Source organism: Saccostrea echinata, unplaced genomic scaffold, assembly GCF_033153115.1.
Source record: "Saccostrea echinata isolate AGI-Se365-2 ecotype Australia unplaced genomic scaffold, CSIRO_AGI_Sech_v1 ptg000030l, whole genome shotgun sequence".
In the NCBI taxonomy this organism is placed as follows: domain Eukaryota; kingdom Metazoa; phylum Mollusca; class Bivalvia; order Ostreida; family Ostreidae; genus Saccostrea; species Saccostrea echinata.
Window position 1 is genome coordinate 14860284 of NW_026889779.1, and position 23094 is coordinate 14883377.

General features: G+C 34.3%; 2 protein-coding genes across 3 annotated transcripts; both read left to right on the forward strand.

Moving 5' to 3' along the window:
* Nucleotides 1-2760: 2760 nt before the first annotated feature.
* LOC133196414 (ribose-5-phosphate isomerase-like) lies at nucleotides 2761-13291 on the forward strand. The gene is made up of 8 exons (XM_061332309.1): nucleotides 2761-2918; nucleotides 5577-5637; nucleotides 5726-5781; nucleotides 6011-6070; nucleotides 8095-8228; nucleotides 9268-9409; nucleotides 12303-12405; nucleotides 12706-13291. Exons 1-8 carry the CDS (start codon nucleotides 2790-2792, stop codon nucleotides 12792-12794), a joined length of 774 nt encoding a protein of 257 aa, XP_061188293.1. The 5' UTR covers nucleotides 2761-2789; the 3' UTR covers nucleotides 12795-13291.
* Nucleotides 13292-15185: 1894 nt separating this feature from the next.
* LOC133197368 (zinc finger protein 69 homolog) lies at nucleotides 15186-21787 on the forward strand. 2 transcript variants are annotated; one of them, XM_061333364.1, is made up of 5 exons: nucleotides 15186-15272; nucleotides 16518-16592; nucleotides 18699-19473; nucleotides 19651-20268; nucleotides 20480-21787. In XM_061333364.1, the coding sequence occupies exons 2-5, from the start codon at nucleotides 16530-16532 to the stop codon at nucleotides 21412-21414; spliced, it is 2391 nt and encodes a 796-aa protein (XP_061189348.1). In that variant the 5' UTR covers nucleotides 15186-15272; nucleotides 16518-16529; the 3' UTR covers nucleotides 21415-21787. The 2 variants fall into 2 exon arrangements, with proteins under 2 accessions (XP_061189348.1, XP_061189349.1); XM_061333365.1 differs by lacking the exon at nucleotides 15186-15272 and adding an exon at nucleotides 15361-15448.
* Nucleotides 21788-23094: the final 1307 nt, after the last annotated feature.

Below are 23094 nucleotides of genomic sequence, written 5' to 3' on the forward strand. Positions count from 1 at the left end.
ATCTTTAATCATCAAATACATTGGATTTATATTTTTTGTAAATCATATAACACTCGTCTTTCCGTTGATTGGGTGATCGTAAATAATTTAACGAGATATCTGCATGTGTTTATCATAAACAGAAGAATGGAGGAAATTTGGATTAGGAAAAAAATGATCGATTTTGGAAGTAAATAAGCCTGGTAGTATTGCAAAATGTATAAGATTATGGAGATTTACAAACAATAGGAGCATGCTGCCTGGAAATTTTTCATTTATTGGGAATTTAATAGCAAAGAATGAGTGAAAATATCAGTAGTGCTTTTCGTGTATCACATTGGTATAGTTTTTACTTTTGGTAGCCTCGGGTGTCGAGCGATGCTAATTGTGCACCCCTGGAGACATCGCAATAGATCAGAGTACAATTAATTAGAATAATCTAACTGTGTCTCAAGACAAGCCATCGGTCACGGGGACCGGTAATAGAGCGAATTAGATCGGACATTTCAATTTTCTATCGGTTTTGCCGGTAGGACTGATGGTTTTCGGAAACTCTGCATGTGTATTGGGTATTTTCCAGATCTCCGACGAACAATTTTGAAGATACAAAAAGAGTTACACTGAAAATAACTATGAAATTCATCATATTTTTGGAGCTTGTATAATTATGCCTTCTACCCAAAAAATAGCTAGTCAATATAGATCTACATTCTACAGACAAAAATTGAAATCATTGGTGTGACATATAAGCTGCTGTATTTTTAAAAAGGAAATCAAAGGAAGACAACTCATGCATTTTACATCTCTTGTCAATATATTTTTCTGTGTTTCAACAATGGCGCATGAATATTCTAAAAAAAAAAATTCAGATAAAAATCATTAATACCTACTTTATATTCTAAAAGCATTTGGGTCTTCAATACCTGTATTTTCTTTTAATTTGCCAACATACACTTAATTTCTCATCTTTTTCCTCAGAAAGATAGATAACTCTGTATGAACTCTGCTTTTTTAAACATTCACAAAAAAAATTGATTTTCACCTGATCTGAGAAATGATTGTTGTTATGGGATCAGTGGGTCATACTTTACACAACTGGCATTAAAAATTGACAATTTATATTTGACTCCTAAAAAATTATTGGGCATTGCTAGTTAAGAGTCCTATGAGGTGTTGGTCAGGTCATATTAGCTGACCATATACGGGAATTAAAAAGCATGGCCCCATTGACTTAGAAACATTCGTAGGTATACCACAGGGGCTTGCTCCCGGCGTGTAATAATTATTTAATATTTAAAAAAATCATATACGTTAATACTAAAACTACACAAGGGAGGACGCCATTTTGGACCCCTTCCTCGCTTCAACCTCTGTTTTCGTTATATTTTCCCGTATTCTACTGACTCACCGCCTCAGATCTGTCAAGTAATGATTCTTCTAGGACATAATGCTTAAATTTTCCCCTTGGAGCCTCTACAATACACACTTCAGACTAATAATAATCCAAACTTGCTCTTTAGGACAGTTAATAGGGACAGAAAACGAAAGTAACCTCGGCGTTTTACATTCGAATACGGAATTAGAACGCGTTTTTTTCAAATTTATAATTAGCAGCTGTGTTAACTAGTAGAAAAACCCCGAGATTTTCGAATGTGTTTTCGTTTTCTGTCCCTATCAACTGTCCTAAAGAGCGAGTTTGGATTATTATTAGTCTGAAGTGTGTATTGTAGAGGCTCCAAGGGGAAAATTTAAGCATTATGTCCTAGAAGAATCATTACTTGACAGATCCGAGGCGGTGAGTCAGTAGAATACGGGAAAATATAACGAAAACAGAGGTTGAAGCGAGGAAGGGGTCCAAAATGGCGTCCTCCCTTGTGTAGTTTTAGTATTAACGTATATGATTTTTTTTTAATAAATAATTATTACACGCCGGGAGCAAGCCCCTGTGGGTATACCTAAACTTAGGGTCACTCCAGAATAAATTGAATTATAGATTTTCTACCACCATTTCATTGTGCATAGATCATAGCTATGCCAAGCCCACAAGGTATGGAGGACTACTTCACTTTATCATTTTATCAACGTTTTTTCTCGCTTCCAATTTACACGCCATGTTTACATTCGGAACTCTCTGAATTATTCGTAGTATACATGAAGATTATAATTATATGCCACTGTAAGTGTTTATTTTGCTACATTGAAAAACTGAACGAATTTTATAGCCTAGTAAAAATGGGTCGTACGACAATATCATTTTAACGACAGAACATTCTAACTATTCTTGGGTTTCTCTTTAAATTCCAGGCAAATAAAACACTCAGTACCAATAATCTTAGAAAAAATAATACTTCCAGACGAATGTGGATGTACTCAAAATATTTTCTCACCTGCAAACTCAGCAGTTACAGAGACGCGGCCATTTTGATTGGGCACGTTTGGCATTGCACAGGTCGTTCTATGTATACTTCGTTTTCAGAACCAGTACTATTCCCTATTCTCAGGAAGGAAATGTGTTGTATATTTGTCTTTCAAATGATTGCTAGAATGAATATTAACATAGAAACAAAAAACATCAAGACGTTTAACATACTACAATTTAATGACAAAAAGGGAGTTTACGATTTTTTTTAAATATATTTTTTCAAAGCCAGAAAAGTTTTCGGATTTAGTGCAAATAATAATGACTTCATCTGTGTTTTATGTAGCTTACACTCAGTACCAGTTAGAATTGTAAGTAGCTTTGTGACACTACCGGATATGACTGCGCGCTTTCTAATCGAACACTACAAATCTACTTCCTCCATGTGCGAATGTTTACTACGGTAGCTCGAGGTCTGCAGTTTCATGTCACAGGCCAGATTAGAAGGTGTGTGACAATGTCGGCAATAGAGGCAGGGAAAAAGGCTGCAGCCTTTGCTGCCGTTGACGAACACATTAAGGTATTTCAATTTCAAGTGTGCTTTTTCACAAGCTTTTTGTGAAAGAATAATTGAGTTTATTCAAGTTTCAGCAGCTTATTTAAATAGATTATTGTGAGTTGTGACATGATGGGGATGTTTTTCTTTAAAGTTTATTGTTCTGTATTAGCAAAACAGTACAGGACTATGTGGGAGGAGCTAGCTTCTGTACTGTATTAGCTCTTACACTGTGTTGTATTAGCCTAAAATATAAGTCTTTTTAATTCCTCATCGCTGACAACTGGCCCAAATCTAGAGGAAGCATACTCTTCACTTTGCTTTTAACGATGCATTAAAGATAAAAAAAAAAAATCTCCAACACTGAAGTTCATAGAAAAACTCACTGTATCAGCTGTATTTGTATCAAGGTTATCTGAGATTTTGATAGTCCCTCAAATACATCATGCTCAATCTCCATATAAGGTCACAAATCTGCAAGAGGGTAAATCATCCACCTTATCCATTAAGAAATTTAGAGAGCTCAGTTCATTGTGTTTACTAGTCTATCTTGTTGTCAAAACTAATTGTGAATCGTGCTCTGTCCGTGGGTACTGCGGACACAGTGCAAAAGTGGTAGGTGCTTATTTTGATTGAATTGCATTATAAATCAATTAGAGAACTCAACATGTTCTCTATAGTAGATGCATATTTGGGGCAGAGATCTACAATAGAGCACCCCATCTCATTCTTTAAATAATACTTGGAAAATTTCATATCCCATCAAGGCATTGTAATGGAACAGTAGCACTTAAATTGTGACATCAAGCAAGTAGTTTGTTTTTACATAATTCTGCAAATTTGCAAAAGTTTTTGAAAATGCCATCCAGCTAGGTAGATATATGCAGTTCTCCAGGGGAAACATCATTAATGTATAGGCAATTTATAAATTGCTTAAAATGAAGGGATAATCTACAACTTACCAGAATCGGAATTCAGACCAGGGATCTCTGAGCTACAGACAGGTATATGTATTATTCTTAGTGACCTATGATGCCACTAGCAAATGATCATTTTGAACCAGAATGTCTCACTTTTAAGTTTCTATCTTCATTCTCTCTCATTCTCTTTTTACATCTTACTTCCATCATTGTCATATTAAAACCAGACATAACAGGAAAGAAGATTACCGGTAAATGTCCAGATTAGTATTTAAGACTCCAAGTAGCTGCTCAAGATCTAGCACTTAATCAGTCTAAGAAATGGACATCAAACCTCATCTTCCATTCAAGCATTAAGAAAAAAAAAAAGTAAATTTAGCCATTTCAGAAGACTTCATATATTGATGGAGTGTCCCTTTGTAAGTGTAGAATCCAAATTAAATTTACAATCAAGTAGACCTACTTTTTTCTTTCTTTTTTCATTTATACCTTCTTAACAACTAAGTATTCATGTAAAGTACTTGGAGTCCTTCTTTCCTAATACAGTAAAACATTCTCATAACAAACATGTTTATCATGAATTGGCACTTACAGTGAAGTGATTTTCATTTCTCATAGCTTCAAAATATATTGTGAACTTCAAGGATTATAACAAATTACGTTTATAACATAGCAAAAACATCCGTCCCTGGCACTACACTTACAATAAGCGTGTTTCCCAGTATGATTTTTATGCCCCCGGATCGAAAGATCCCCGGGGTATATTGTTTTTGTCCTGTCTGTCTGTTTGTCTGTCTGTCTGTCTGTTGTCAACTTTAACCTTGCCCATAACTTTTGATTGGTTGGAGCTATGACTTTCATATTTCACATGTGTATTCCTTGTGACAAGACCTTTCTTTGGGTACCAACATATTTGACATTTTGACCTTGACCTTGGAGTTTGACCCACTTTTGCAAAATTTTATGAGACTTAAAACTTGGCCATAACTTCTGAACATTTGGTGTTTGGGGTTTTCAAACTTCACATGTGTATTCTTTGTGACAAGGCCTTCCTTTGGATACCAACAACTTTTACCTTTTGACCTTGACCTTGGAGTTTGACCTACTTTTGAAAAACTTTGACCTTGACCATAACTTTTGAAAAGTTGGTGCTTGGGGTTTTAAACTTCACATGTGTATTCCTTGTGACAAGACCTTTCTCTGGATATCAACCTCTTTGACCCTTTGACCTTGACCTAGGAGTTTGACCTACTTTTGAAAAACTTTACCCTTGGCCGTAACTTTTGAACGGTTGGAGCTAGGGCTTTCATTTTTTCACATATGTAATCTTTGTGACATCACCTTCCTTTGAATACCAACCACTTTGACTTTTTGACCTTGACCTAGGAGTTTGACCTACTTTTGAAAAACTTTAACCTTGGCCATAACTTTTGAATGGTTGATGCTAGGGCTTTCATACTTCACATATGTAATCCTTGTGACAAGACCTTCCTTTGGATACCAACAACTTTGACCTTGACCTTGACGTTTTACTTACTTTTAGAAAACTTTAATCTTCGGCATAACTTTTGAACAGTTGCAGCTAGGGCTTTCAAATTTCACAGGTATATTCTTCGAGACAAGACCTTTCTTTGGGTACCAACATTTTTTTATCTTTTGGCCTGGATTTTGACTTGCATTTCAGAAATTTAACCTTCACCATAAGCTGCCATATGGGGGCATCAGTGTTTCACAAACACGTCTTGTTCTTTGTATTTCGTAGAATAACCAAAAGGTTGGTATTGGAAGTGGATCTACTGTTGTGTATGCTGTTCAAAGGCTTGGTAAGAAAGAATCTGGTGGGAAAGTATTTATATTTATGAAAACATAACTTTACTTATAGCATCTTTAAATATTTTTATGTTGTTCTAGCTGAGAGAATACAAAAAGAGAACTTGAACATCATCTGTGTGCCAACCTCTTTCCAGGTGAGATATAGTCAAACCCTTTTGTTTTTTGACATTCGTGCAACTGGGAAAAAAAACAAACAGTTTGAAAGATTTGTTGTACTTGAAACTCAAATTGATAATACAGTTGGTACGTGCAAGTCATTTGAATTGTTCATGGTATTTGTATATACATGTATATGTTTATAAGATTAGAAAATCTTTAAAAATTACATTATCATTTTTGGGGGTCTTTATTCATGTATTTCAGGCTAACCAACTAATTCAGGAGCACAATCTAAATCTGGGAACTTTAGAGACTTATCCAAAGGTATATATATTTTTTAAAGGCTTTAGTACACTTCAAAAAGAAATTAAGCAATAATAAGAGAAAGGGGATACTTATTCAAATATGAGCCTGGAGTCAGTATATTTGGTGTAAAATGTTCAAGGTTTATAGATGTACAAAGTATGGTTTATAGATGTACAAAGTATGGTTTATAGATGTACTATGTATGTCAATCTAGCTGCCCTTTTGATTCAAAATTTTTGTAACCTGACCTACATCTTCATAATTCACAAATACAGTTATGGCAAACAAATGGGAAATTTACTTCACATTTTATAGAAAAAAACTCAAATTTGAAATTATCCTCCCTTTTCCAATTTTCTTTAAAATTTCATCAATTGATGTAAAATTAAAGCTGAACATGACTCGTAAATAGGCTTACGCCATTTTCGATATTACTATCTAAGATATCAACACCAGGGTATACTCTTTGCATTCCTTACACCTGACTGCTTTATTGTTATGGGTATCGCCGTGGAATGGCGACCCGTGTTCGTGCTGGTTATCTTGCATTACTTTTGTTTACATTTTATTGCAGTTACGTATATTTGTGTTTGTTTGTATATGCTGCACTGACCTGTGCAACTGTTGCAAATCTCTTTGGTATCTCACTCTCCTGCATTAGAAGAAGCACACTTATTTTTTTCGCTACCAAGTGCTGTATAGCATACTCCGTCTACACCAGTGACAATTGATTACACTGAACAGTGACTAAGTGAGCGGCTCTATATATAGGGACCCTCAGATATAGCAATAGTCCATTCGAATATGGCGGACAGATTCTTTTTACGAAGCGTGTTCAGCTTTAATTATAGTATCACAAATATATCTAATATTTGTGTACATTATCTGTGCAAATGATTATAATTGACATAATTTAGTGTCTTTCATATACTTTATAACATATTCTGATATATTTCTCAATAGATTGTGTAGAGAGAACCTGAAAAAGCAATTACTAATATTGTAAGGATGTTTATGACCAAAAATTCAGATAGATTCTATCTGCGTGAATTTAAAAAAATGTATGGACCCTAAAATATGTTATAAAAAGGTTGTTGACTGAATACTGGGAAATATAACCCCCACCCCCACCCCTTAGTCAATCTTTGTGTGGTCTGCTTAACTACACAAAGACCTCAGAAGGACATGCATGTATTTTCTAATAATCTGTCTGACAATAACCTCAATCTAATTAAAATTAGATGTTCCGAATCCGCTACCGCTTCTCAAACATTGATGTTTGAGAAGCGGTACCGGATTCGGAACATCTAATTTTAATTAGATTGACAATACGGTAACCTGTAAGTATAACTATTGTAAATTTTAATGTCAAAATTCAAGCATAGTACATTTTATCTTGTGACTACTCTAGCTGTATTAGATTTCTAAGATTCTAAAAGTAAGTCTTATTCTGAAGAAGCACAGCAAATTTTATCAATTTTCATGGAGGAAAAAAGTTTTTAAATCAAGATTTGAAAAAGACAATTTATTAAGAATATATAGGTAAATGTTCATTTGTTCTTAATATTATAGTCCACTGCTGTTAGTATATAAATCAGGATAGAGTTGTTTTTTTTTATACAATTATCAAAGTCGACCTTTGCTTTGACAGTGACCTTGAAATAGGTTAAAAGGACTATGTTTCCAACTTTTGTAGCTATCATCTCTTTGTATAATTACATGAAGGTAAATTGTGATAAAATTTAATCAGTGTTTCTCACTTTTGTAGCTATTGTCTTTCTTTATAATTACCTATAGGTAAATCATGATAAAATGTAATCAATGTCACATCCAGATTTTTACACATTCCACAATGTCATAAACAAGAATATAAAAAACATGTTATTTATGAATTAATTCTTTGCTTTAGAAAACTATTAACACAAGTGATGAGAAGGCTTAAAGAAGTGATGAATTGAAATTTAAATTAATTAATTAATCAATTGTGCATGTCTAGTACTTTTCAAAATTACCTGGTATGTTTCTCATTTCGTTCATTATAGTTGGATGTAGCAATCGATGGTGCAGATGAAACTGACAAAAATCTAACATGTATTAAAGGGGGAGGAGGTTGCCAAACTCAGGAGAAAATTGTGGCTTCATGTGCCAAGGAACTCATCATTATTGCAGATGACAGGTATTATAGAAATGTAACAACAGGTTTTATTGAAAAACCAAATAAGGCTATCCATGTATATATAATATTGAACTCTAAATTTTCTGGATTATTGAGCTGGATTGCAGTACCTGTAGTATTTGTACATATGATATATACTTTTGAAGTCAAAAGCCTAAATTTAAACTGCAGGGCTACATATCAGTAACTGCACTCCCTTGGATTCATTTTCATAATTATATCTGAAATCAATGAAATTTTTTTTTTATTATTTTCAAGGATATGTGTTGTAAAATAAATGTATATCATGTAGGGAATTATCCATAGACATTACATTACAATGAAAAGTTTAAGAAAAATATCAAATAACATTTGAAGATAATGATCGAACTCGAAATGTGTTAACATTGTAGTTGTCTGGGACAAGGATTCTCTTATCTATACATATCATATTGACTAGAACTAGAATGATGTTTAAGAAAGGAATTACTACTGTAGATCACTAAATTTTTGCAACACCTTATTTTTGCAACATTGTTGTTTGGTATTTAAAAGTGGAACAAAATTTTCACAAATTCTGGTTATTGCTCTATGTAATCTTTATTAGTAAAATTATAGGTGAGAATTAATTTTAACAATCGGACGGTCTCATTTAATTTTGCGAAAATAAAGTTCTCGCAAATAAAAAGTGATTTACAGTAAGTGCATGTAGCCTAAATCAATAAGCTTTTTGTAAAAATTTAAACCAATCCTCACCCTTTAGGTTTTTTGTTTACTGTGTTTGAAACTTTGAATTCATGCTTTATTGTATATAACAGGAAGTTTTTGCATTTTTTTAAAATAGGGAAGTACTGCCTCAAATATGTAAAATTCACAATACAGTTCCCAAATTCACCGTCTTGAATTATAGATCACTTACAGTAATATGTATCGAGTATTTACATGTATTTGAAATTCAAATATGTCTTGAAACAAGTTTAACTTTTTATAGGAGCTATATTGAAATGATTTAAGAATTTAATATTATCTTTCATTTCAAAATAATTTTTGCAATTTTTAGGAAAGACTCACAAGTTTTGGGTACAACTTACAAGAAAGGAATTCCAATAGAGGTTATCCCTATGTCATACAAACCAGTACAGATCAAAATACAGGAGCTGTTCGGGGGTGAAGTGATGCTAAGGATGGCCCAACAGAAAGCAGTGTGTAGAACTCTAATCACCAGATAACTTGTATAATAAGCATTCTGCATGAGCATGTGTACATTTTTAGGTCACCTGATGCTATCCATTTTCATCTGTCAGTGTGCATCGTGCGTTAACATTTGAACATTTTCAGCTTCTTCTCTGGAACAGCTGAACCAATTTCCACTAATTTTGACAAATGGCATCTATGGGTGAAGAGATACAAAAAATTTTGAATTTCATGGTCCCTGCCCCCATGGGGCCATAGAAGTGGGGCTAAAACCATCAAAATTAATGCAATCTTTAAAGATCTTCTTTACTCCTGGACATCAAGCTGTCAGACTGTTGGCATGATTGTAATAAGCATTGAGCCTTCCAAATTGGCAAAATTGTGAAATTCATGGTCCCAGGGTGAGAGGTTCTGGAGTTAGGGCGGGGCTGTAATAATCATATAGTGGAAATACATAAAATCTTTAAAAATCTTCTCTTCTCTTGTATATTTAGCAGATAAACTAGATACATGGTAATGATGAGCAAGGATGCCTCTTCCAGAATTGATATCTGATGATTGTATTTCTCTTGCTTTGGGGCAACATGTCTTTATCTCTCAGTTTATTTTGCTTTATTTAGACTTCTATTGATCCTTTGCAGTGTTGTACTATACTCAGGTGACAGATAAGGCGCTTCGGCCTCTGTTAACTCACCTGAGCCATAATTTCTGATCACCAGTTTAGCAACCATTTGTCTGTCTGTCTGTAAACTTTACATATTTTCAACTTCTTTTCAAGAACTACTGGGCCAGTTTTAACTAAAATTGGCTTGAAGCATCCTTGGGTAAAGGAGATTTCAGAATTAATGAGGGCCAAGCCCGTTTTCAGAGGGAGATAATTAAGAAAAGACAAAAATAGGCTGGGATCATTTCTCATGGGGTGGGGTCTCTCATTTCAGGATTTTTGATATTTTCACTTATGCTTTGCACTTGTCAAAATATCAAAAAATCCTGTCCCACTTGTGAAATGAGAAGATGGGTAAACAAGGCGGGCGAAGTGCCTATAGTGTGACAAACATGAAGTGAAAAATAAAATCTCAATTATATCAAAATTTTCTTTGATATTTCATCTAAAATTAAAGTATACTCTATGTAAAATCTCTACAATTTACAAAAATCTCGCAAAGTCTGAAATTATTTGCCTACGAAGTAGCATACACACACTAAAGAGGACAAAAAGGATCATTTTCTATTACTTAAACGAAATTTTTCGATATGAGTGGGACTTCGCTCCATTTTTTAGCTCACCTGAGCTGAAAGCTCAAGTGAGCTTTTCTGATCACCCGTCGTCCGTCCGTCTGTAAACTTTTAACATTTTCAACTTCTTCTCAAGAACCACTGGGCCAATTTTAACCAAATTTGGTACAAAGCATCCTTGGGTGAAGGGGAATTTAAATTGTTAAAATGAAGGGCCAAGTCCCCTTCAAAGGGGAGATAATCAAGAAAATACAAAAATTGGGTGGGGTCATTAAAAAATCTTCTTCTCAAGAACCACTGGGCCAGAAAAGCTGAAACTTATGTGGAAGCATCCTGGGGTATTGTAGATTCTAAATTGTTCAAATCATGACCCCCGAGGGTAGTGCGGGGCCACAATAGGGAGTCCAAGTTTTACATTGAAATATGTAGTAAAAATCTTTAAAAATCTTCTTCTCAAGAACCACTGGGCCAGAAAAGCTGAAACTTATGTGGAAGCATTCTGGGGTAGTGCAGATTCTAAATTGTTCAAATCATGACCCCCGGGGGTAGGGCGGGACACAATAGGGAATCCAAGTTTTACATTGAAATATGCAGAAAAAATCTTTAAATTTCTTCTTCTCAAGAACCACTGGGCCAGAAAGGCTGAAACTTATAAGGAAGCATCCTGGGGTTGTTTGGATTCTAATTGTTCAAATCATGACCCCTGGGGTAGGGCTAGGCCACAATAAGTACTACAAGGGGGGGGGGGGGAGAAATCAGGTGAAAAACAGCAAGGCCAAAGTTACTCAGGTGAGTGTTGTGGCCCATGGGCCTCTTGTTTGAAAGTTAATCCTAAAAATTTGCATAAAGTCCATTAAGTCAAGGGTCATATCACAAACATGTTTTAAATGCCACTATTCATCAGGAGCTGTGCAGCCTAGTGGTTAGCGTGTTAGTCTCAAAGCAATATGATACTCTAGATTTTTATTGTTAGGGGTTCGAATCCCACGAATACCATTTTATTTTTTTTTAATAAAAGAATAATTTTTTCCACGATATTTTTTCCTCAGAAAAGTTTTGCTGATCATAATTTCATAAATTTCAATAATGAGAACTTTACTTTAAATACTTAATTCACAAATTGAACATGATTTTTTTAATATCTAAAGCTATAGGCATTCTGTGCACCTTGTTCATCCATCTTCTTCCATATCCAAGTAGAAACGTTGGATATACTTCATAAATTGTTTAAATCTAAGCCACTGGGAGTAAAGTACGAGGGGCCACAACATGGTTTCAAATTCTTTCAAAATAATCCAAAAAAATACAACCAGCTTATAAGCGAACCGACTTATAGGCGAGAATATATGGTATATTAAGGAAAAAGTCTTCTCAACAACATCAATGCCATGTTAAGTCATATTGATACTGAAGTGTCCTTGTGTATGGATTCAGGTTCTGTTAAGTTGTGATCCTTGGGGCTAGGATGGAGCCAAAGTATGGGTCAAAACTTTTCCTGTGACTTGAAAAGGGGAAAAAAATCTTTTATCGATACAACTCATCATCTGGAGAACAAAAGGTCCAAAAAGTGAGCATTGTGACCCATTGGACTCATGTGTTTCTTTTCAATTTGTTCTGCACTTTTGGACTTTTGTGAGTTAATATGTACAGATTTATTGATTACAGGGCCCAGTGGTAACAGACAATGGTAACTTTGTGTTAGACTGGAAGTTCTCCAAGGCATGTGATGACTGGGACAAATGTAATACTACTATTAAAATGATTCCAGGTACTTAGATTAATCAATGTTACAATATGATGGTCTGTATATATTGTTATAAAGTATATCTACGCATCATATTAGCATCCTCATAAGGTATAGAAACAAATTTGTTTGAATATTTCTCTTTTTAATATAAGGAGAAAAATCTTCCTTTCTTTGAATTTCAAGACTCTAATTTGCCAGTTCTGCAGTTTCTGCAAGATTAGTCATGAACACAGAATATTGACAATTAAGATAATTTGCAAACACAACATTTATGACTACAGGATTGAACTGTACAAGTGAATTTTTTTGTTTTTGTTGTAGGTGTGGTTGAAACTGGTCTTTTCATCAATATGGCCAAGGTGGCTTATTTTGGAACAGCAGATGGAAAAGTAACCAAGAGATCTGTGTGATATGCACAACTTCTACACAAAAAAAAACTTATATTGCTTACGTATATCTAGGAATGTGTGAAGAAAAGTAAAGGCAGTTCATTCCTTTTTTTTCGTATACTTTATTTACGGTAGCTACGCATGATTTCAAGAAATATGACATAACTTGAAGTGTTGACTGATTACATATATGTTTGAATAAGATTTATGTAAAGTTGAATATAAACTTTAATTCTTGAAAACTACTACACAGAATCTCATGACAAACCTTTAGTAGACTATATATGCTTGCTGATTTGCCCTTCATGTATAATTTACATATGCATTGAATTAAATGTTGTCAAATTATCATTAACATCTTGTTCTATGTAAATCTGGGCAATTACTGTTAGTGCTACATTCACAGATAAATTTAAGAATGTAGTATCATTTTCATATGATTATTGATTGATTATTCAAGAGGTATATATCCTCATATGTTTCAAAGCATTTGTATTGAAAATAAAAATATAATTGTATGCACTTGTATGCTTTCAAAGTAACTGTGATTGAATTAATGTATGTGTTTAAGTTTTATACTTTCAAAATACATGTGTTAAATGTGTGTTAATTAAGTTTCAACCTAATGCTTCTGTGAAACTGTATTCAGATACAGTTTTATTACATATGCTTCAGTAGGGGAAATTCCAGAAAATATTTAAAAATAACCTCCATACAAAAGTTGACTGATATATTTATCAAAATACATGGTTGAGTTTCCAAAGTAATATTATCTTTAGTCTTCTACCTGTTAAACTTAAAAAAAACCCAGATATATATACTATGTTTATAATACAGTGTATTGAGGTTTTGACCTAATAATGAGGTATATATTAATACTGAATAAATTCTGCAAACATTAGATGATTGCATTCAGATTCTACACTTTTCCAGTTTTAAGCTGTACTGATTTTGTATCAGAAGAGCTAAAAGAAAGTCAGGCCACAGTTTTACATCACTCCTTCTACAGGTTTACATAACTTCTGCTACAGTTTTACGTAACTCCTGCTACAGTTTTACATAACTCTTGTTACAGTTTTACATAACTCCTGCTACAGTTTTACATAACTCCTGCTACAGTTTTACATTACTCCTGCTACAGTTTTACATTACTGCTGCTACACTCTTACATTACTCCTGCTACACTCTTACATTACTCCTGCTACAGTTTTACATAACTCCTGCTACAGTTTTACATTACTGCTGCTACAGTTTTACATAACTCCTGCTACAGTTTTGCATTATTTTACAACAGTTTTACATTATTCCTCCTACAGATTTACACCACTCCTGCTACAGTTTTACATTGCTCCTGCTACAGTTTTGCATTATTTTACAACAGTTTTACATTATTCCTCCTACAGATTTACACCACTCCTGCTACAGTTTTACATAACTCCTGCTACAGTTTTACATAACTCCTGCTACAGTTTTACATTACTCCTGCTACAGTTTTACATAACTCCTGCTACAGTTTTACATAACTCCTGCTACAGTTTTACATTACTGCTGCTACAGTTTTACATAACTCCTGCTACAGTTTTGCATTATTTTACAACAGTTTTACATTATTCCTCCTACAGATTTACACCACTCCTGCTACAGTTTTACATAACTCCTGCTACAGTTTTACATAACTCCTGCTACAGTTTTGCATTATTTTACAACAGTTTTACATTATTCCTCCTACAGATTTACACCACTCCTGCTACAGTTTTACATAACTCCTGCTACAGTTTTACATAACTCCTGATACAGTTTTGCATTATTTTACAACAGTTTTACATTATTCCTCCTACAGATTTACACCACTCCTGCTACAGTTTTACATTACTCCTGCTACAGTTTTACATAACTCCTGATACAGTTTTACATTGCTCCTGCTAGTTTTACACTTTTCCTCCTATAGTTTTACTGGTATGTGAGGAAAGGTCTTGTCACAAGTAATATACATATGTGAAATATGAAAGCTTTAGGACCAATTTTTTATAGGTTAAAGTTTTTCAAAAGTTTTTCATATTTCACAATTTGAAGTTATGGCCAATGTTAAAATTTTAATGATTTTAGAATTTCCTTTTCAAAAACAGCAGGGCCATAATTACTGATAAAAATATGCAAGCATTCAAAGGTAGTGCAGATTCAATTTAACCCCCCCCCCCCCCCCCCCCCGGAAGGTGGAGGCATAATATATAAAGAGAAATGAGAAGAATTTCCAAGGATTTCATAATTTTCAAAACTTTTTTTAAAAAATAGAAGGTTCACACTAAATCGACTTCATATGGAAATTATTTTTCATAGAAATCTAAGTATGACAAAGACTGATAATGCAACTAATCGGGAATTCTTCAGTTAGTTTGGTTTTAACACTTGTCTTGAAAGTTCATTTCCGGAATCTTTTGCAAGGCGGAAAACTCTTTCCTTTAAACAGAAGTGTCTGTCTCGTGTTTTGCACAACCTGTGGTAAGTTTTTAATTTATTTTGCTCACAATTTGGAAAAACATATTGCTCAAAACTAATGCTAATTTATTTGATGAGTAACAAAATTTGCGGTTCGAGTTTACTCGGGCTTCCCTCCCTTTCCAAATCTGGTTGAAAATTGCAAATGGCGTCTCTATTTCATGGACACTGAATGAGAGGTTTTATGTCTCGATTTTTCAATTGTATATTTAAGTTCATTTTGAATGCTGCTCAGTTATGACTTTTATTTACAAGATTGATTTGAAACAGCTCGAGTTTACTCGGGCACCAGAGCATGTTAATGTAACCATTATTTCAAAATGGCGCTTGTCCAGGAAATATTGAACAAAGTTTCAAGGCATGTCAAAAAACAAACTTTTTTTGAGCATCTTTAGTTTATACCAGCGTAATGAGATACATGAACTTAATCCGAGATTCCTCTGTCTTTAGTGTCTTGTAGATATTGCATACTGTGCCGGAATCATTAAATGTGTGAAATCATTATTAATGATACAAATAATTCTAATATTGAAGATGTGTAATTCCATATGAAAACAATATCTTATGTGAAACATTGTATAAATCTGTAACAACTATTAAGGATAGTTTGGTCGGATATTTTGGACATGTTATTAGGCATCCTCTTTTAAAATTTTAATTCAGTAGGACATTAACATATAGTAGGTTATATCTGTTGAGAACTTTGCCTCTGTTTAAATGCAAGGGGGGGGAGGGGGGGGGGGCTCAAGTATCGGAAATAGTCATTCATACGTTTATTATCTTAGGTATTATTTTAAAGTTAAACTCCTTAGAGTCCTTTGCCAGTTTCCACTTTGTTAGTATATATCTATTATTGATGCTAGTGAAGCAATAAACAAACAATAACTAATTTTTTACTGAACAGATTCAGGAAAGCATTTGCCTAATATACAATCATAATGTTTTAATTGCTTGGCAAAAGTAGCAGAAACTAATTCTCATGTACCCTGTTAAACAAGGCAGACAAAATTTCTGCATATAATAAACACTTCTTCCAAAATTATGAAATACTACACACTTAAATTCCTAATTGCAATTTTGCAGAACATATTCATACTTTTGTTGCTGTGTGTGTGTGTTTATTATTTTTTTTTTATACCGAGAAGTCAAGTATTCTAAGGGTAAAGTAAATGCTTTTCTTCCCTGAAATATATGTCAACATTTTTTTTTTTTTTCAAAATGAAAATTGTTCATTGGCTTTTATTACAGTGAAATACCAAGATGGATAACAATACAAAACCATATGTTCCACCTAGTAAGGAGAAAGAACCAGAGGTAGTTCAGGTAGGTGAAGACCAATTTTGACCTGTGGCTTTACATGCAGGGCAATAAAATGACAATGTAATACAATGTACACAGTATGTCTGACAGTGAAACCATTAGGGCGAGCAGTTTCATTTTTGTAACAATTATTCTACAACTCTATACACCTCTCAAATGTTGTTTTGTATTCGGCTTATGACTATACAAATTTCAGAAAATTCCTTTAGCGTGTATTTAATGTGTATCATAATTAAGTTCATCCCTTTTATTTTAAACTATATTTATGACAACTAAGCTTTGCACATTCCCCCTGCATCAGGATTGAGATTCCGAACTTCTCAGATATTTCCGACAAAATCGAAAATACCTGAGTCATTTAAGTGACGAAAATATGATTTCAGATACAAAGTCATGTATAGTGGGAATCCAAACGATAGTTCTGTGGCATGGAAATTGAATTAAATCATTGTAATTTTCTGTAAGTAAGTTGTTGCTATGCTTAATCCACCATGTTGCTATGCACTACAAAGGATTATTGGGAGTTTAGATTTTTACATGGACTCATAAAAATTTATTTGAACAATGTGTGGATTTCAACATGAATTTCTTCCATTTGTACACATCTATAGAGCTCGCTCGCTCGCTCACTGCTCACTATGCTCACTATTACATGTATTTAAAATATTTTAGTTTTAATTACAATTAAATTTTTAGACAAAGAAAAACATTTCTATTAATTTCATCATTTTGGAATTCTTAGGTCACGAGTCCCTCAGATGACCTATTGCTGCCTGTTTTCATCCATTGTCATGGGTCATACCATGTGCGTTATCATTTGAACATTTTCAGCTTCTTCTCTGGACCTATTTCAACCAATTTTGGCATTAAGCATGGATGGCTATGGGTGAAGGGAAACAAAAATTGTAAAATTCATGGCCTCTACCCCCCGGGGGCCTGAGGGGTGGGGCTAAAAACAACAAAATTAATGCAATCTTTAAAAATCTTCTCTACTCCTGGATATCAAGCAGTCAAACTGTTGGCATGACAGGGTTCGACACTAACATTAGTCCGTTAGTCTCAGACTAATACATTTTAGTTCGGACTAATAAAATCTAGGGCTAATTAGTCCAAACGGACCAATAAAAAATTCTGGAAAACAATATGATGTCCGATGTTCGACGTCTTTTAGTGGAAAACCCTGCATGTATTTTTATTTAACTTTGGGTTAACTGGCGGGTACTTAGCTAATTCCGAGTCAAGTTGGCGCTAAATTTTGCTTTTGATTTAATTTTCTCTGTAAAAAACTTCACGTATTACAAAAATACATTGTCATGTTTACTTTTTAAGTTAGTTGTTACAAAACATTGATGTTTTCTTTTTTAACGGACTCATAAAATCGTGTGCGGACTAGTAAAAGTAAAGAAGCATTAGTCTGGGCGGACTAAAGCCTAAAAATGTTAGTGTCGAACCCTGCGTGATTGTAATAAGCATTGAGTCCTCTACCAAAATTGTGAAATTCATTCCCCCAGGGTCAGGGGCTCTGGTGCTAGAGCGGGGCTTTATAGATCGTATAGTGAAAGGTGCATTATTTCTTTGAAAAAATCTTCTCTGCTCCTGGGTATTAAACAAACAAAGTACTTAATATAGCAAAATGGCTATTTGAGAACAAATCGCGAGAACAATAATTCGCAAGTGGACTGTTGATCAAGAGATTTTATATGAAATTCAGTACCATAAAAATAAAAGCGAGTAAATTTATTTCCCGAGTGGTGTTTCTCGCAAAATTACATGATAATTAATTGCTCACGTATATTTAGGAATCTACAGTAGGTAGACTCATAAATAATAGATAAATAAAAATGAGACAAAAATAACTTGTCTTATTAAATGCTCTTCAAGGAGTGATAAATAGTCGACAGATTAGAACTTACAGTTACTTTTATAAGTTGTTGCTGAATACTAGACTAATTATTCCTTTGATCCTGATTATCCTATTTCTCTTGCTTTTGGGCACCTAAGCTTCATTTATCAGTTTATTTTATACTCTATTGAGCCTCTAAATTGTTGTATTATACTCAGGTGGCCATTATAAAGGCCCTTGTCTATTAGTCTGATCTTATTTTCCAGACTGTAAAAGTACCAGCCCAGAGTCGTTTGAAGGAGGAACTTCTCAAGCCTATGCCCAGTAAAAATGTCAACACCAAGCCACCCACACAGATTATCATCCCCGCCAAGTACTCAGGCAACAAACAGTCCACCACACGTTTGGCAGCAGGCACCAAAATCATCCTCCCAAGTAACATGGGAAGCTCTGGTCAACCATTGCAGTTCATTGTCACTTCCCCACAATCCTCTTCACCCAAGGTAACACTACAAGGAGGTCAAGGTCAGTCTCTCATAACAGGTGCCAGGTCCATACTGCCCAATCTAGCTGGAAGACCTTGCAAGATTATTGTTAGTTCTCCACCATCAGCAGTTACCACAGAGCCAATCTATCTTCCACAGACCTCTGCTAACACAGTTCAGTATATCGTCACTTCTCCTGAAGCCAGTGAGCTTAAAACCATTTCCTACGAAGAGGACAACAACAAGTACATCATTGAAAACACAGAAAATGAAAGTACAGAGGAGATTGTCGTAGAAACACAGAATGTGTTTGCTCCTCAGGAAATCACAGTGGATGTCCCCACTGATACAGATGCTGCTAATTCTTTGATTGCCATTGCAGAGCAGCTCCAACAACCCAAAGTGGAGAATTTTGTATATATGGTTGATGATAAGGGGGACAACTCTGGCATTATAGCTGAGCATGCAGTGGTTGGGGATGATATTGAACCTGCTGAAGTGGAGGTGGAGAGTGTGGAAGTAGAGGAAATTAAGATTTCTCCTCGCAGAGGAAAAAGTAAGTGTACATGAATTTGAAGCTCAAGTAATTATTTTGATTTTGGAACATGCTTTGAAATTTTTTAGAAATTATTTATCACTTCTTTTATAATTTCACACAGTGTTAAAACATACATATAACTGAAATATCAAAGTTTCAGTAACTATGTATAGAAGTCTGTTTTGAATTTTACAGAGGCACAACAGAAAAGACAAACCAAAACAACTGAGTTCAGTGATGATGCCAGTGATCTGAGTGACACTGATATGAAAGCAAGAATCTCCAATATTGGCCTTGACCATTTATCCTACCTTTCCTCCAGATCAATGGTTTCATCAAGACCCATGGTCTATTCCCCACAAGCCAAGGAGAGGCAAGCAGCATTCACCTCAGATGAAAGCACAGACTCAGATTTCTCAGATGATGATGATGACGAAGATTACAAAACCCGACGAGTCAAAAAACCAACATACAAAGCCAAAAAACCCAGTAAAAATGTTGTATCAAAAACTGTCAACTCCTGGATGAAGAAATTTGTTCCCAAAGTCTCTCCTCACAGTGATGCTGAGGAAAACAGTGATGACAATGAGGATTATAGTGACATAGGCGTCCCAAAGGAGCACTTGATGGCCTGCTGTGAGAGATTCCGCAAGGTGACAGAAAGCGTGGAGGAACTGATGAGGAATAATGCCAAGACTAGGAGCTTCAGAGAAACAACAAATCCCAGTGGAGACAGAGTATTTGAATGTTCCACTTGTCACAAGCTCTTCACCATGAGAGACACCATAAAAAAGCATCTGATCCGTCACACAGGTTAATTGGACATTCTTTTCTAATATATACATATGTATTATGCAATGACAAATCATAAGTGAACATAGGATGATTTATTTCAGTGAATATACATTTTTTTAAGCTATTTTATAAAAATCTTTAATTGAAATTCATTGTGAAAAGCAAGTTTATGGCTTTATTAATGGTGATGTAACAATCATACATTTTCCATGGAATTTCTTTTTTCTAGGACAAAGATGTTTCCAGTGTACTAAATGCAACAAGAATTTCATGTTCAAGTATGGTCTGAAATGTCACATGATGACCCACACTGGGAAAATGCCTTGTGTTTGCTCGATTTGTGGAGGCAAGTTCATCGAGAACAGCAAGTTAGAGGTTCATATGAGGAGGGTTCATACCTCAGAACGTCCATTTGAGTGCGCTCAGTGTGACAAGAAGTACCCAACAAAGAGTGAGCTCAACAACCACATACTTAATGTGCACACAACCATCAAGCCTTATCCCTGCCCATTTTGTGACAAGAAGTTTTCCCATGATGCAAAGCTCAAGAGACATTTAACAGTTCATACTGGGGAACGTCCATTCAAATGCTCATTCTGTGAAAAGGCATTCACACAGAGGGCTCATTTACAGATTCATGAAAGATGTCATACTGGCATCTTCCCTTTTGCTTGCAATGGATGTGACAGAAGGTTTTATGACAAAGTTTCCAGAGACAGACATTACAGAAGGATACATGAGGGTGTAGAGAAGCCATATTGCAAGAAGTGTAACAGCTACTTCAAGACAAAGACCAGTCTTACGCGTCACAAGAGGGAATGTGGGAGGATCAAGCAGGAGCCACCAGTAGTCGTCAGCGATGAGGATGATGTAATGGAAGATGAGGTAGAAGAAGATATTCCAGAACCAAGGAAGAGAGCAACTAGGGTCACAAGGTCACCAAGATCAAAGAAACTTACCATTAAAATCAAAAAGGTTGGAGGAAGGAAAACTGCCAAAGGAAAGAAATCTGACAAAAAGGTCAGCGTAGAAGCCATGGAAAAATCTGGAAAATTGTTTATCAGAAGTGAGAGAATCAAAGCTAGATCAGAAGCTGCCAAACGTAGAAATCAGCAAGCGGAGCCTGCTGCCCCTCCTTCTAAGAGAAAAAGAAGGTCACGATAAGGTGAACTCCCATAATTGTAACTCAGGATAAATAGTTGAAGATAATCTACTTGTTTTTTTTTAATCAGTGTTTGACTTGTTAAAATGAATTTTTAAGGCTTTTATGACATTTTATACAAAGAATTAGTTTGTCCATTTTGTAAAAAGAATGTACAATTATGTTAATATATTTAGTCAATGTAGTTTTCCCTGCATAATGCTGTAGCTATTTACTTAGTAATAATAGCAAATGTAACCAATGATAATATATATAGAAACGCTGTTCTAGTGGTTTTAGAATTTTGTTATTCATGTTTGATATTATTGTTTATTACTATACAGTTAAAAGTTTAGAAATTCAAATCTTGTTTACATGTGCATGTATATTATTTTAATATGAGTTAAATTGAAATTTGAACTTTTGTGGTATCTCGTTCATAGAAGTACAATATTCCTCTTGATATCTGACTTTTTTTTAAGTGAACAACATTTAATTAATTTAAAAACAAAATTTCTGCATTTTTACCACAGCTAGAAAATATTGTGAATTTGTCATCATTGTTTATTAGGATACAATGTTTTATGTTTGTAGGTGAGGAAAGTGTAGATCATGCATGCTAATAATTACAATTATTTTATCATATTTATCTGAACCAGCCTTCTCCTTTGTAAAAGAATTCATTACCTTTCAGGTGAAACATGGCTTGTGGATTTTCTTTGTGACATTCATTTTCTCTATAATAGAATCTTAACTTTATAACAAAAAAACAGCATTAATGAAAGCATCTAGCATGTTCAAGAAAGTAAATGCTTCTTGGGATTCATTTTTTGTGATGAGTTCTCCAAAGTAGGCATCAGTTTATTTATATTTAATTGTTTGTAAACTTGTGAGTGTAAATATCATGCATTGTACTGTTTGTATTGTATTCTGTTAAATGTGAATAAAATTGAAATAAAATTTTATTAATTTAATTAAATCCTTTTTCCTCTCCAGACCTAGATCAAAAAGTGTATCTACTGGTTTTGTCTGTCTGTAAAAAAAATTTACAAAATACCACACCTACAGGATTTGTCGGATTTGAAACTTAGGTATACATGTAGACTACTTAAAAAACATATTTCTTTACACCCGCTTTTATATACTTTTGATGAACAACATGCTGAAAATAGAAGTTTCAAGACCCACAGCTCTAACAGTCTTTGAATAGTGCAAAACAGGGCAATTGTAGGCGAAACAATTACTGTGCATCAATTACTGTGAAATATATGGCTTCTGTAACTCAGAACAATCTGTTTTTCAAAACAGTTTTTGTTTGACCTGAGTTAAGCATGCATATAAAGTTTAGTCTGATTTTTATGTACCTAGATATTCAGATTCATTATTTGAATATGGTTTAAATTAAAGTGGAACATGCCCAACAAAACTGTTCAACTTTTAATGTGCATCATTTGTGTTGTGAAATGCATTGATTTGTTACTTGGAAACTGTTAATTTCAAGCATATGGTTGAGTTTTTCTTTGACCTGAGTATTTAATTACATGTAGCATACACACCAGAGCAATTATTAATATGTGCATAGACATTTGCATTCGATATGTAAATATTTCAAGTGCCCAACAAAACTGCTCAATTTCTTTAAAAAAAAAAAGAGAGAGAGAAATGTACCATCATGAATACAGGCCTTTATTGGGAATTGGGAT